The following is a 14394-nucleotide window of genomic DNA, read 5'->3' on the forward strand; positions in this document are numbered from 1 at the left end:
CACACATTCATCCACATGCACCCACGTACACACACACGTGTGCACATGCCTATATACATGTACACACACACATGTATATGCACACATGTACCCAAGAGCACACATCTATGCACACACACACGTGCACACACCTATATAAACACACGCACACACACACACACGCATGTCCATGCACACACGTTGCCCCCCCAGACTGGAGGCCGGGGGTACCGATCGTCCCCCCCGCTGAGCGGGCACCGTCCGGGGTGCGGGGGGACCCCGGGGGCAGCCCCCACCCCCCAAAGCCGCCTTCAATAACCAACACAAACCACCATAAACCTAAAACCCCTCGGTCGGTTCATTGAGCCCTGGGGGGGGCGGGGGGGGCCCACGGTGCCCTGCAGACGTGGCACATGGTGGGGGTTCACCCGGGTGAGCCCAGGGACGGGGCGGGGGAAGCCAAAGCGAATCCACAGGGTGCGGAAAACCCGGGCGTGTGTCCCCAGGGGAGAAAAACCCCGTCCCCCGTGAGCCCAAAGTTCCCCCGGCACCGCAGACGCTCCTCGGTGGCCGGACCCCCAGGGCCGGCGCGTGTCCCCGCGGCTCCTCAGCGCCCCGAGATGGCGGCCGAGGCCCAGTCGGCGACGGCCAGGGTCGTGTTCTGCAGGTACGCCCAGGACGCGGAGGTGAGGCCGGCCAGGTGCTCCGCCACGCAGCGCCACGACACCGCGCCGCTGGAAAAGCCGAGAGGACGGGTCAGGGGGGGCCAAGGGGGACAGAGCCGGCGCCACCAGCCCAGCAGGGGGTGGGAGCCCCTCCAGCAGGGACTCGGCCGCAGCAGAGCACGCCGGCCACTCGCCCCCCACCCTGGCTGAGCCCAGCTCTCCGGCAGAGCTGAGCCGGGGCCGGCAGAGCCGAGCCGGGGCCACCACAGATGAGTCGGGGCCACCACAGATGAGCCGGGGCCACCAGAGATGAGCCGGGGCCACCAGAGATGAGTCGGGGCCACCAGAGATGAGCCGGGGCCATCAGAGATGAGCCAGGGCCACCAGAACCGAGCCAGGGCCACCAGAACCGAGCCAGGGCCAGCAGCCCCTGGCCAGCGCTGCCCCAGCCCCTCGGCTGCTCCCAGCCACCCGGAGCAGGGCCAGTGCCGCGGCGCGGGTGGGCAGGGCCAGTACCCCCGCCAGTGGGTGGCCCGGCTCCCCGGACCCAGGGACAGGGGGGAGCGCAGCCGGCCCTCGGCGGGCACGGGGCAGGGGGTCTGCAGGTCCTGCGGCACAGGCACCCGCCGGCGCTGCCCACGGGGCACACGCTGCTCCCACGGGGACGAGCCGTGGGACTGCAGGTCCATCACGGTGGCCACAGTGGCCACGTCCCGGCTCCTCGGCCAGCACAGCACCGGGAGCCACCCCCGGCCAGGAGAGGGAGAGCCCCGAGGGACCGACCCCGCCATGGCCCCGCAGCCCACCCCGGGGCAGCAGAGCTCACCCGCAGGACTCCACGCAGCGGCTCCAGCCCCGCTCCAGCGCGGCGGCCGCGCACTCGAGCAGCGGCACCAGGCAGCCCCGCAGCAGGAACAGCAGCAGCTCCCGCAGGCTCTCGGCGAGGTGCAGCAGGGACTCGGGCAGCCGGGCCTGGAGCTGCGGGGCAGAGAGACGGCGCGGGTTTAACACCCCTCTCCCTCCCCCCGCCACCCTGGCACCCCCCAGCCCTCCCCACGTCACCGCTTGGCACAGCCACGGCACGTGCCCACCCAGGAGCGGGGACACGCACCCACGCTGCCGCTCTGCGGGATGCTGACGCCACCCCTCTGCCCCCAAAGCACGGATTTTCAGGGAGCCACTGAGTCACCCCCGAAATCTCTCCCCTTCCCACCAGGCAGGGTCACCGCCAGCAGCTGGGGGCAGCCGGGCGAGCAGTAGCCAGGGGGGAGGAATGGCAGGGACCCGCTGCCCTCTCCCCAGGCCCACCCGCACCGGGGCACTCGCACCCCACGGCCGGGCAGGAGCAGTGACAGGGATGTCACCGTCCTCCTCCGGGCCTCTCCCCACCTCCTGCCCCTGGCGTTGCCACCCGGCAGGGACCCCGGCACGGGCTCTTCGGTCCCACAAGCCCCTGCCACGCTGGCGCTCCTGGTCTCTCCCGCAGCCAGGACATCCCCCTTACCCACTCGGCGAGCCGGGGCAGGCTGTCGCGGCTCCAGGACAGCAGGCAGGAGTGCTGCTCCGAGGCGTACCGGGCCACCGCGCCGCCCTGCGCCCACAGCAGCTCCAGCGGCGGCTGCAGCACGGCCACTGCCTGGGAGCCGTACGCCGGCACGCTGCGCTCCAGCCACCTGCGAGGGGGAGAGCACCGGCTGCGGGCACTGCCGGCCGCCCTGGCACCGGCTCCTGCCCCGGCACCACTGCCCACCCTGGCACCATCGGCTGAGGGCACTGCCGGCCACCCTGGCACCACTGCCCACCCCGGCACCGCCGGCAGAGCCACACGGGCACCTGCAGCCGCTGCTGCAGGCCAAGGGAGGAGGAGGACTCGAGCTGAGCCAAAAGCCCTCCTGGGCAGAGCCGGGGATGCCCCCCCAGCGCAGGGCTCCCTGCAGAGACCCCCCCGTGCCGCGTGAGCAGCTTCACGCCCGCCCAGGCTGGCATGCTGCCACCGGTGCCACTGACCTGTACCCTTCGAGGCAGCAGTGGGAGACCTTCTGCCAGGCTTGCTGCGAGGCGGGCAGGACGCCCGAGGAGCGAAGCAGGCGAGCAGAAGCGGAGGCTGGAAGAGACCAGAGCCGTTCCCTGAGCAGCCCTTCGGCTCGGCCTGCAGGAGCTGCGCGCCCCGGCCGCCCCCGAGGCCCCTCTGCGGGCACGCGCCGCCCAGGCTGCTCGGCAAAACACCGAAGATGCTCCAATATGGCACAAAAACTCCCGAGCAGAGAAACCTGGGCTGGGGCAGCACCGGGAAACCCTCCCGAGAGGGGACAGGCAGGGGGTCTGTCTGCACGCAACGGCCCGACGCGGCCCACGTGCCCCCGCCCCGGGCAGAGCGAGGGGGTCGCTCCTCCAGGGACACTCCCCCGCGCTGCAGAGCCCCGGGCAGAGCCGCCGCCGTACCCTGGAAGGAGCCGTGCGTCCGGACGTCGTGCAGGAGGAAGCCGGCGGTGAAGATGAGGAGGACGAGCAGCAGCCGCGGCCAGGGGAAGCCCCGGCCCTTCATCTTGCGCAGCAGCTCCTGGGCAGGGGCAGGACGAGGCCCCGTCACCGCGCGGCTCCCCACGCGGTTCCCGCGCCGCCACCCGCCCCCGGCTTCCCAGTGGAAACCAGTGTCATCTGCCGGGCAGCTGGGAGGGTGGAGGAGGGCCAGCACATCTGTCCGCGGCGTGTCCCGCAGATGTGCCGCCGCGGGGCCCGCGTGCCGGCAGCAGGAGGCCGACCGCAACCCCGGCACGGAGCCGAAACCCGGCGGCCACCGGGCACCGGCCGGGCGCTCACCGTGCAGGCGGCGTCGCAGGCGGCCACGTCCTGGTCGCAGCTGGGCCCCCTCGCCGCCAGCTCCTCGTTGGTCACCTTGAACGAGCGAACCGTCTCCTGCAGCGACTGGCGCACCTCGGGGAAAGCGAGAGCCGCGTCACGGCGCCGGGCACCCCACACCGGCAGCACCGCGGGGGGAGCGGGCACGGGACGGGCAGAAGCACCGAGGAGCTGCCGGGCGGGTCAGGCTGCGGGCACACCCCCAGGCTCCCAGCCAGCCGTCGCCACGGGAGCTGTGCTGCTCCTCCGGGGACGCTGAGCCGCAGCCAGCGCGACCCCCCGCTCGTCACAGCACCGGAGCACGGGGACTAACGGGGGCCGGATCCCGACTATCTGGGTCCCGGCACAGCAGGGGAGGGGAAGGGGCTCTCCTCTCCGTCACTCCCGCTTCCCACAGCTCGCTCCTACCTTCTTGCTGCTGCCGTCCCAGCACTCCAGGAGGTGGTTCAGAAGCAAACTGGGGGGGGAGAAGAGGACACGGGGCTCGGTCAGAAGCGATTCGCCGCCCTCCTGAACGCGTCAGGCTGGTGCTGGCCCTGCCCAGGCGGGGAGCGGGCACGAACTGACCGGGACTGAGGCAGGTGCTTGGTGTAGAGCTGCCTCCAGACGCTGAAGCTCAGCGGGTCCAGGCTCAGGCACTGGCTCAGGGAGGTCAGGAGCTGGGAGGAGCGCACAGCAGGTCGTCACACCCCACCCTCGCCCCCAGCACGACACGCCGTGCCCCGGGCTGCACAACCACCCCCAGCCCACCAGCTCCCTCACCTCCTTTTTCATGCCGGGAGGGCAGCTCGGCGTGGCTCGGGAGAGGAAGGAGGGGAAGTAGGTGTGCAGCGTCGCCTCCGGCTTCGCGCCGAACGCCAGCACCTTCAGGCGGGGGTAGAGCTGCCGCAGCTGCTCCTGCAGGCTGAGGGGACACGGCGCCGGGGCTGCGGGCAGCGGCCAGCCAGGCGACCGGGGCGTTTGCCCCGCGGCGCGGCCCACGCTGGGGCTCAGCGGGGCGGGGGGTGCCGGCATACCTGGGCGGCAGCGAGTTGTTGGGCATGAAGGCAAAGTCCAGGAGGGGGAAGAAATCCTTGGGCCCGATCATGCCGAAGCCTTTGGTGAGGTTGGGGTGCAGCCTGCGCGGCACAAACACACCCGCTGAGCCGGGACAGACGTGGCCAGCCCCCCAGTACTCTCAGTGTCCCCATGCTCCCACCACCCCACTGCCGAAGAGCATGGAGGAGAGAGGGGTCTGCAGGAGCCCCTTCCAGCACCCGGAGCGAGGGGCAGCGCTGGCCCCCGCCGCCGGCGTCAGGCACGAGGGTCTCGTGCTCTTTCCCTGCCCCGAGAGCCTGTGGGCGCCCCTGTGACCGGGGCTGCTGGCAAATGAAATGCAGTCAGAGAAGAGAAGACAGATTGTAGAGAATTAAAGGTTCAGACAGATGGGGAGGGGCTGCGAGGTTTGGCTCAGGGCGTCCCCGTAAAGTCCTCCGGCAAAACCAAACGCAACACTCTCGTTACTGTGAACCAGGAAAAAATCCTTAAATGAAACCCCTCGAAGCCTTTGGAAGGGCAGGGGATGCCCTTGGTGTCACTCCTGCCCTCCCCCGGCACCAGCTCCCTGCGCTGTGGGGCACCCGCCGCTCTCCACCCAGCTAACGGACCGCAGACACCCCGAGGTGTAACTCACATCAGCAGACGGTCCAGGTAGGCCACGGCGTACGGGGAGAGAGACTTGATGCCGAGCACCGGGAGCATGACGCCGAGCCACACTGCGGGGGAGAGGCGGCGGTCAGCGCGGGGAGCAGGAGGGCCCGGCCGTGCCCCCAGGCCCCCGGTGACACCGAGGGCTCCCCGGCTGTGCCACGTGCCCCTCCCCTCGGCACGAGTGCTCCTCGGGTCTGCAGGCAGCCACCGAGAAGCAGAGGAACGCTCAGGGGCCAGGGCTGCGGCTACACTTAAACCCAGGACAAACCACCCCCCCGTTTCCCCACTCACAACGCCCGGCAGGGACCAGGCACGCCAGGCGGCAAACCCCGGGGGACACCACCGCCGCTGCCAGACGGGCACCTCACCGGGGGCACCCCCGCGGCTGCGGACACTCCGGCCCCAGGCGTCCCCCTGAGCCGTTCACCCCCGGGCCCCTCTGCAGCCCCAAACACCCCGGCCCCGGGTGTCCCCCGAGCCGTTCACCCCCCAGACCCCGCTGCAGCCCCTCCACAGCACTCCAGGGTGTTCCAGAGCAGACCCCACGCCCCAGCAGTGACCCCAGCGGGCAGCCCCGGGGCCGCCCCGGCTCTCGCCCCGCTCCCCAGGGGAGCCCCTCGGTGCCCAGCCCGCCGCCCCCGGCTCTCACCTTTCAGGCCCTCGTGCAGGTCGGCCAGCCCGGCCTGTCCCAGCGCCCACAGCACCGTGAGGCATTTCGCCGGCCTGTTCTGGTGCGACCGCAGCACCTCCAGGTACTGGGGATGAGGACAGGTCAGTTGGGAAGAGCCTCAGCCCGTCCCACCCCAGAGCCCCCGGCCCCCCAGGAGGGACCCTGGGCACAGGCAGGGGCAGGAGCCGTGCCAGACAGGGCAGGCGGACCCCCGACCCCAGCCCCGGGGAAGCAGAGCTTACGGCAGCTCCGGCACGTCTGGGGAGCAGGGGCGATGCCGGGGATACCGGTCCCTCGGCACGGGGAGGCACGAGGGCTTCACCCACGGGACAGCCCCGAGAGCTCCCCAAGGACTCGTGGCGCACGGGAAGGGATGGCCCGGCCGTGCCCTCCCGGGAGCGGCACCGTGGGGGCAGCGCCGGCACCCGGCTCACCTTGCCCAGGTTGGCCGTGGCGATGCGGGGCCTGTCGAGGAGCACGGCCTGGATGCAGATGCGGTACCCGTGCAAGGACTCCCCTGGAACGGAGCACACGGGGGGACCCTCAGCCACGGCTGTGCTGAGCGCCGCCGTCCCCGTGCCGCACCCCAGCAGGCGGGGAGGGACGGCCCCTCTGCACAGACCTGCCCCACCGCCACGGCGTGGGTCCTGCTTCCCCCCCAGGACTCCCCCGACAGGGCTCCAGCCCACAGGAGCAGGACAGACCTCGCAGACCCTCAGGAACCCACCGGCAGCTTCCTACACCGTCACCGCCCCACGGCCGGGAGCTGCCGAGGGCTCCTTCCCTCCTGTTCACCTCCAAACCAGAAGGAGGGCTCAGGGGGCCCCCGTGGCTCCCAGGCACCGTCCAGAGACCCCCCCAGCTCTGCTGAACCACGGGACGGGTGGCACGGCCACGGCAGGGGCTGGTTGCCCCCCCGGGATGGTCCTGCTCTCCGGCACGGTCCCACTGATGACACGACCCCCCCGGGGCACACCGGGCTGTCACGCCAGATGCACCGGCCTCGGCAGCCCATCATGGTCGGGCTGATGTGAGGGCAGCGGCAGAGGGGGCCAGGGCAGCCGCAGCCCCTCGGTCTGGCCTGTCGCAGACTGACCCCGCCAAGCACCTCCCCGGATCACACCCGAGCAGCTGACAGCTACCCCGAGCTGTCGCTGGAGCTGGGGTGCTGGCAGGGTTTGACACCGGGTGTTCGCTCCGCGGAGCACGCAGGTCGTGACCACAACGTGGGCTGGGTGTAACTTTCTGTTTTACATCGCCATGAGCATCAATACTGGTTATTTTATTAAATCTGTTTCCATTTCCTAGAACCAGACCGGTTTGGGTTGGGAGGGACCTTAAAGCCCATCCAGTTCCAACCCCCTGCCACGGGCAGGGACACCTTCCACCAGACCAGGTTGCTCCCAGCCCCATCCAACCTGCCCTTGAACACTGCCAGGGAGGGGGCAGCCACAGCTGCTCTGGGCAACCTGGGCCAGGCTCTCACCACCCTCACAGCAAAGAATTTCTTCCTCACATCTCATCTCAATCTCCCCTCTTGCAGTTTAAAACCGTTCCCCCTCGTCCTGCCACTCCACGCCCTTGTAAAAAGCCCTTCTCCTGCTCTCCTGTAGCCCCTTCAGGCACTGGAAGGTGCTAGAAGGTCTCCCCGGAGCCTTCTCTTCTCCAGGCTGAACAGCCCCAGCTCTCTCAGCCTGTCTCCAGAGCAGAGGGGCTCCAGCCCTCTGAGCATCTCCGTGGCCTCTTCTGGACTCGCTCCAAGAGCTCCGTGTCCTTCTTCTGTTGGGCCCCAGAGCTGGACGCAGCACTGCAGGGGGGTCTCATGGGAACGGAGCAGAGGGGCAGAATCCCCTCCCTCGCCCTGCTGGCCACGCTGCTGGGGATGCAGCCCAGGACACGGGTGGCTTTCTGGGCTGCCAGCGCACGTTGCCGGCTCATGGTGAGCTTCTCGTCACCCATCACCCCCAAGCCCTTCTCCTCAGGGCTGCTCTCAATCCATTCTCCGCCCAGCCTGGGTTTGTGCTTGGGATTGCCCCAACTCACGTGCAGGACCTTGCACTTGGCCTTGTTGAACTCCATGCAGTTCACACAGGCGCAGCTCTCCAGCCTGTCCAGGTCCCTCTGGATGCCATCCCTTCCCTCCAGCGTGTCACCACACCGCACAGCTCGGTGTCATCCCCAAACTTGCTGAGGGCGCACTCAGTCCCACTGTCCGCTGTTGACCGTAACTCTTTGAGTGCGACCATCCAGCCAATTCCTTATCCACCCAGTGCTCCATCCGTCACGTCCATGTCTCTCCAGTTTAGAGACAAGGATGTCGTGCAGGACAGTGTCAAATGCTTTGCACGAGTCCAGGTAGGTGACATCAGTTGCTCTTCCCCTATTCACCCTGTTGTAGAAGGCCACCAAATCTGTCAGGCACGATTTGCCCTTGGTGAAGCCATGTTGGCTGTCACCAATCACCTCTGTGTGCCTCAGCATAGTTTCCAGGAGGATCTGCTCCATGATCTCGCCAGGCACAGAGGTGAGACTCACTGGATCTTCCTTTTTTCCCCTTTTTCAATAGGGGGGTTTTGTTTCCCCTTCCCCAGCCAGTGGGGACTTCACCGGACTGCCAGGACTTCTCAGCCCACAAGTCTCCTTTCCCTTTCCTGGTTGGGGAGGGGTCAGAACAGTTTAGTGTTCAGCCTGGATCCGGGCTGAACAGGGCCATGGGGCCACCAGCCACGCAGCGCGGGAGGCAGCGGAGCCGGGGGCTGGGGACAGGCGGTACCCGGGTGCTGCTGCTCAAGCCACTGGCAGCTGACGGCGCGGCCGGGGCGGTCTGGGAACGGGCACGTGGGGTTTATGTCCGACCCTCTGCTGAGAGGAAGAGGCCGTCGCTCGGGACACGGCGCCCGGCTGCCCACGGACCCAGCACACGGCCGGGCGCTCCCCACGCGGCGGCTCGGAGGGGACCCGTGGGGACGCCGTCGCCGCAGCCCAGGACCGAGCTTCCCGAGGCCTCAGGGCTCCGTTTGACAGCTGCAGCCACGCACGCCACTGAGAAAGCCCCCGGGAGGCACATCCCACCACGTACCCTCCCCTCTGCAACTCCCCTGACAGCACCAGCCACGCTCGTCCCTCGCCCACCGCTACGGCTGCTCCAGCCCCAAAGCCCGCAGCCCCCACGGCACCATCCTGCATCACACCGAGGAGCTGCCCGGGCAGGAACAGCCCCTCGCCACGGGCAAGGTGCACAGGAGGAGTTTCCTACCTCACCTTCTCTGCAGAGGAGTTCGGAGGAGCTCTTACAACAGCATCCCCGTGGTCAGACCGCCTCGCACCAGACTGCCCCGTGGAGGAACCACAGTGCTAAGGCAGCGCAACGGGCGTGCCAGGGCCCCAGACCTGCACCAACCGCGCCTCACCTGGGGTTTTGTCCAGCTCCTGCAGCATGGTGTAAACACAGTGGTCGAAGAAGAGCTCCAGCACGCTGGACGACCTTCCCAGCAGGGACCTGATGACGTTGCGCAGCTGCTTGCTCACGAGGCAGTACGGATAGTCTGGAGCCAACACAAGACAGGAGGGGGTTGGTGAGCGCCCGTCCGCTGCAGCTGCAAGGAGACGCTGGCTGGGCTTGGGAGGTGGGCGCAGAGAAGCACCTCGTCCTCATACACCACACGGTCAACAAGTGACTTCTGATTATTCTGCGTGAGATGCAGCTAATTCAGCAGTAAAGGATGCCACGGGGTGTACAGAGGCTCTGAGAAGATTCTCTGCTCCTTCACCCGCTGCCACCCCCAGCACCAAGCGCTCACAGAATCACAGAATCAATGAGGTTGGAAGAGACCTCAGGGATCATCAACTCCAACCATTGCCCTGACACCACCATGGCAACTAGACCAGGGCACTAAGTGCCATGTCCAGGCTTTTCTTAAACCCCTCCAGAGATGGTGACTCCACCACCTCCCTGGGCAGCCCCTTCCAATGGCTAATGACCCTTGCTAAGAAGAAATGCTTCCTAATGTCCAACCTGAACCTCCCGTGGCGAAGCTTGAGGCTGTGTCCTCTTGTCTTGTCGCTGGTTGCCTGGGAGAAGAGGCCGACTCCCACTGCGCTACACCCTCCCTTCAGGTAGTTGTAGACTGCACTAAGGTCACCTCTGAGTTGCTCACAGAAAGTGTAGACCATCCCGTGTAAGAAGGGAAACACAGAATGTCCCTCCTAAAGATGAGAGGGGACACCTGCGAGCTGGCTCCTGAGCTCCACCGTGGCAGGTACAGGTCACGGGGCCTTACAGACAACAGGTTTGCCAACTGTACACACAACCCCATGGTCTTTGTAGTCAAGAAAAGTCAATTGCAGTGATATCCCAGCAACTAATCCCCATTTATTTACTGAATAAAGAACACAGCCTTGTGCCTTTTCTAGTACCAAGTTTCCTAAGACAGCTTTGGCGCAGAAAAAAACTGTTTGGAGGGGGGAAAAAAACAAAGGCCAAATGTCTGTTTGCAGGGAACAAGCCCGGAGTGTGGGACAGGCTCAGCCCCATTTGTCTCGGGTGAAAACGGGAGATTTTTTCCTTTCACATCTGTGGCTGTTTTGGTCCCGTCTGCTCCGATGTTTCTAAAAACTGCCTCTGTGGTGAGCTGTCCTATAACCTGCACCAAATAAACCTGGCAACAAACACAGCACTGAACTCCTCCTGGTCTTCCTGCTGGGACCCAGTCGGACTCGATGATCTTAAGGCTCTTTCCACAGAATCCCAGCCTGGTTGGGGTTGGCAGGGCCCTCTGGAGATCACCCAGCCCAACCCCTGCCCAAGCAGGGTCACCCACAGCACGTTGCACAGGGCCGTGTCCAGGCGGGTTTGAATATCTCCAGAGAAGGAGACTCCCCCCCTCCCTGGGCAGCCTGTGCCAGGGCTCTGGCACCCTCACACCAAAGAAGTTCCTCCTCATTTTCAGATGGAACTTCCCGTGTTTCAGTTTGTGCCCGTTGCCCCTTGTCCTGTCACTGGGCACCACTGAGAAGAGTCTGGCCCCATCCCCTTGACACCCCCTGAGGTATCTGTGAGCATTGATAAGATCCCCCTCAGTCTGCTCTTCTCCAGCTGAACAGCCCCAGCTCCCTCAGCCTCTCCTCGCAGCAGAGATGCTCCAGCCCTCTGACCATCTCCGTACCCTCCACTGGACTCTCTCCAGTAGCTCCTGGTCTTTCTTGAACTGGGGGGCCCAGAACTGCCCACAGTTACTCCAGGTGTGGCCTCACCAGGGCCGTGTAGAGGGGCAGGAGAACCTCCCTCGACCTGCTGCCCACACTCTTCCTCACGCACCCCAGGACACCACTGGCCTTCCTGGCCCCAAGGGCACGTTGCTGGCTCATGGGGAACATGGGGTTAAACGCCACTGACCGTGGGGGTGCTGGCTGAGCGTGGGGTCGCTCCTGGGCGCCTGCAGCTTGTAGTTGAGATAGCCAGCCAGGTCCTTCACCCACACGGAGGGGTTCTCGGGGAACATGCTCTGGCTTTTATCCAGCTCCTTCTGCAGCTCCGCCAGGTCGAGCTGGAAGCGACAGACAAATTCAGCCTGGGATGTGCAAAACTGGTCAGACAGCACGGAAAGAACGTTGACTTCAGCTCCCGTGGGGCTGCCGGGCACGGAGGGGCAGGGGCTCCCCCTCCACCCCGAGAACGCTGCCCTTCCCGCACAGAACACCCCGGTGCCACCACACAGCACCCCCCCGTCCAGCACCCGTGAATGCAAACGGGACGCTGGCCTGGAAGCGGCGTTTGGTTTTGTGCTGGAAACACATCGTCTGTTTTCTTCAGGTTAGCAAAGGCTGCGCCGGGGAGTGACAGAACCCACGGGGGGAACTGCGGGGCCAAAGGGGACGCAAAGCCCCAGACCCAACACAGACGTGGGAACGACGGGCAGCGCTGGCACGGCGCAGGAAGGAGCTCTGCTCCCGCCAGCACCGGCACGCCAGCCACGGCTCTGCCGCATCGCCCGGGACCAGCCGGCCTCGGGCTCGCCGAGGAGCTCTGGGCAGGAGACAGCTCGTGGGTGCAGCTCGGTGAGGATCAGCCCAGTGTGGCTGGCGGGGGTCAGCACCGACAGGCAACTCCGCACCCAGAGCCCTTGGAGGAGGAGATGGCCCAGATCGTCACGACCCACCCGGTGAACAACCCGCAACGGACAGGCTGTGAGCACAGACAGCAGCTCGTGTCCCCTCGCCTTCCCCCTCCAGTGCTACCCGCCACGAAACACGCTCATCGTCTGCTTTTAAACTCGGATTATCTGCAGGCTCGCAGGGAGAGACGCCCCGTCTCCCTCGGGGAGCGCAGGAGATGCAGCGAGGCTGAGGCGGCCGCTCAGAGCTTCGCAGAGCCCGATGCTTCGTGTGCGGTGGCTCCCGGCCACGGCGCGTTAACTCCGAGCGGGCGCCCTTTGGCTGCGTGTTTACTTCAGCAGCCGGTTTGAAAAGAGGGACATGAAAAAATAGCTGCTGCGGCGTCAGAAAGCGAAACGGCGCTGTCAGCAGAGCGGACAGGAACAGTCGCACAGGGGCGTCTGCCGCCGTCGAGCCGTGCAGAGCAGCCCCGGGGCGACCACGGGGCACCTGCCCCCACGCACACAGACACAGCACGTCCACCCTGCTCTGGGCTGTCTCTACGGGCACAACCTGGATGTGGGGAACTGCCCGTGCCCGGCGGAGCGGAGGGAACCCCCCGCCCCTGCGGCAGCGGGAGCAGAGGTGCTCAGGGCACCCTGACAGCGAGGAGCTGGACGGGCGAGCCCTGCCGGGCAGCCGCTTTCCCAGCGAACACGTTACCTCAACAGCGTCAACTCGGGCTCATTTCTAAAACCCGCCCGTGCTCAGACACCAGGAGAGGGTGCGGGAGGGGACAAACGAGTTCTACAGATTCCCCTGAAGCACCGGGAGCGCAGACTGCAAAGAGCTCCCCAGGAGCTCGGCCGGTGAGACAGGGAGGAGGCTTCACCGACGAGGCTTTCTCAGGATCCTCCCAGACAGCAGACAGGGAGCGGGTGGAGAAAGAAACCAGAAATTCCCTCCCAGCCACCTCCTGCCGACAGCACAAGTACACGAGACGGCGAGAGCTCCCAGGCCAGCCCTGCGCTCGCCCAAGCCCCGAGCGCCATCTGTTCCGCTCCCACAGCGACCGCCCGGGGCTGCAGGCGGGAGCGCTCGTCCCTGCGCGAGGGCGGGGATGCGTTAGGGAGCCCGGGGGTCTCCCGGCACAGAGGGGCTGCAGCACAGGAGCCACCCTCCTCCTCCTCCTCCTGAGGCACGAGGAACCCGTGCGGTGACGCTGAACCAAAACAGGGCACCAGGCTCTTTGTGCTGCTCCCTTCGACCGGATTTAACAACGCCCCGAGCGCCCAGGCTCTCGCTCCCGGAGCGGCGGAGAGCACAGGCTGCTGGGATGCCGGCCGGCCTCGGCGAGGGCCAGGGAACAACGGCACCCGGAGCTTCGGCTCGGCCGTGTCAGCGCGGGCGACCCGGGTGCCCTCAGGAACGGGGCGGTCTGGGACGGGCAGCCCGCAGACAGGCGCGGGCAGGGCGCCCACGAGGCGCAGCCCGGCCGGGCACACTCACGGCTCTCAGGGCCTCCTCCAGCGAGCGGCATTTGCCCGGCTTGGCACCAGCGTCGCTGGCCGACGGCTTCTTCGCGCTCTTGCCCGCGTGCGGCCTGCGGTGCGGCTGCTCGGGCGCCGAGGCGGGCGGGACCTGCTCCTTGTTCTGCTTCTTCAGCGGCCGCTCGAAGCCCAGCTCGAAGATGGTTTCAGAGGGAGCGATGGGAGCTGGAACCGGGGAAAGGGGCGCAGCTGGCCGAGGGCTCCGCGGGGAGCGCCGGGGCACGGGGCGCTCCGCGGGCCGACGGGCACAGCAGGCCCCGGCCCCGGCGTGGGGGCGAGTCGGGCCCGCAGCCAGCGGAGCCCCCGGGCCCGCTGCCGCCGGTGCGGGGACACTGACCCACGGCCCCGCGGGACGGGAGGCGCAGGGTCCCGGCACCCCCCTCCCGCAGCCCCGCACGGCGCTGACCCTCCCGGAGCCACCGGGCGCGCCCCACCGCCGGCCCCGCCGCACTCACCGGCAGAAGGCAGCACGCGGCCGGCGTTGGCCTCGCCCAGGGCACGGCGGCTGCCGGTCCCCGCCGCGGGCCGCCGGCCCTTGCGCACCACGGCCCAGCGCCCGCCACCCGCCGCGGCCGGGCCTGCGCCCGCCGCCGCCATCGCCGCCGAGCCCGGGGAGCGTGAGGCGGTGGCGCCGCGCGGGGCGGGGCGGGGCGCATGCGCCCGCCGCCGGCGGCCATTGGCTGCAGCCGCGCGCACGGGCCCCGCGAGGCTGCTGCCACGTCTGCGCCCCGCCCCGCCGCACCACGTGACCGGGGCGGGGCCTACGCGCTCCGCCCTCAGAGCGGCCCCGCCCCGCCTGCTCCGCGGGCCCCGGGCACGGCACGTCCCGGGAGGGGGGCGTGGCCCGAGGCGGAGGGAAGGGCGGGGCCGCCAGAACAGGGCGGGGCCA

The 14394-nt window shown here is 67.7% G+C and overlaps 1 protein-coding gene across 1 annotated transcript; it reads right to left on the minus strand.

Moving 5' to 3' along the window:
• Nucleotides 1-500: 500 nt before the first annotated feature.
• On the minus strand, nucleotides 501-14102 carry TMEM214 (transmembrane protein 214). The gene is made up of 17 exons (XM_068396862.1): nucleotides 13961-14102; nucleotides 13465-13670; nucleotides 11258-11408; nucleotides 9273-9407; nucleotides 6297-6379; nucleotides 5842-5947; nucleotides 5176-5257; nucleotides 4520-4621; nucleotides 4266-4407; nucleotides 4071-4162; nucleotides 3912-3960; nucleotides 3465-3578; nucleotides 3087-3204; nucleotides 2652-2748; nucleotides 2149-2317; nucleotides 1471-1622; nucleotides 501-713 (listed from the first exon to the last, which is right to left on the minus strand). The coding sequence occupies exons 1-17, from the start codon at nucleotides 14100-14102 to the stop codon at nucleotides 587-589; spliced, it is 2067 nt and encodes a 688-aa protein (XP_068252963.1). The 3' UTR covers nucleotides 501-586.
• Nucleotides 14103-14394: the final 292 nt, after the last annotated feature.

Source organism: Nyctibius grandis, chromosome 1 (genome assembly GCF_013368605.1).
Source record: "Nyctibius grandis isolate bNycGra1 chromosome 1, bNycGra1.pri, whole genome shotgun sequence".
NCBI classification, from domain to species: Eukaryota; Metazoa; Chordata; class Aves; order Nyctibiiformes; family Nyctibiidae; genus Nyctibius; species Nyctibius grandis.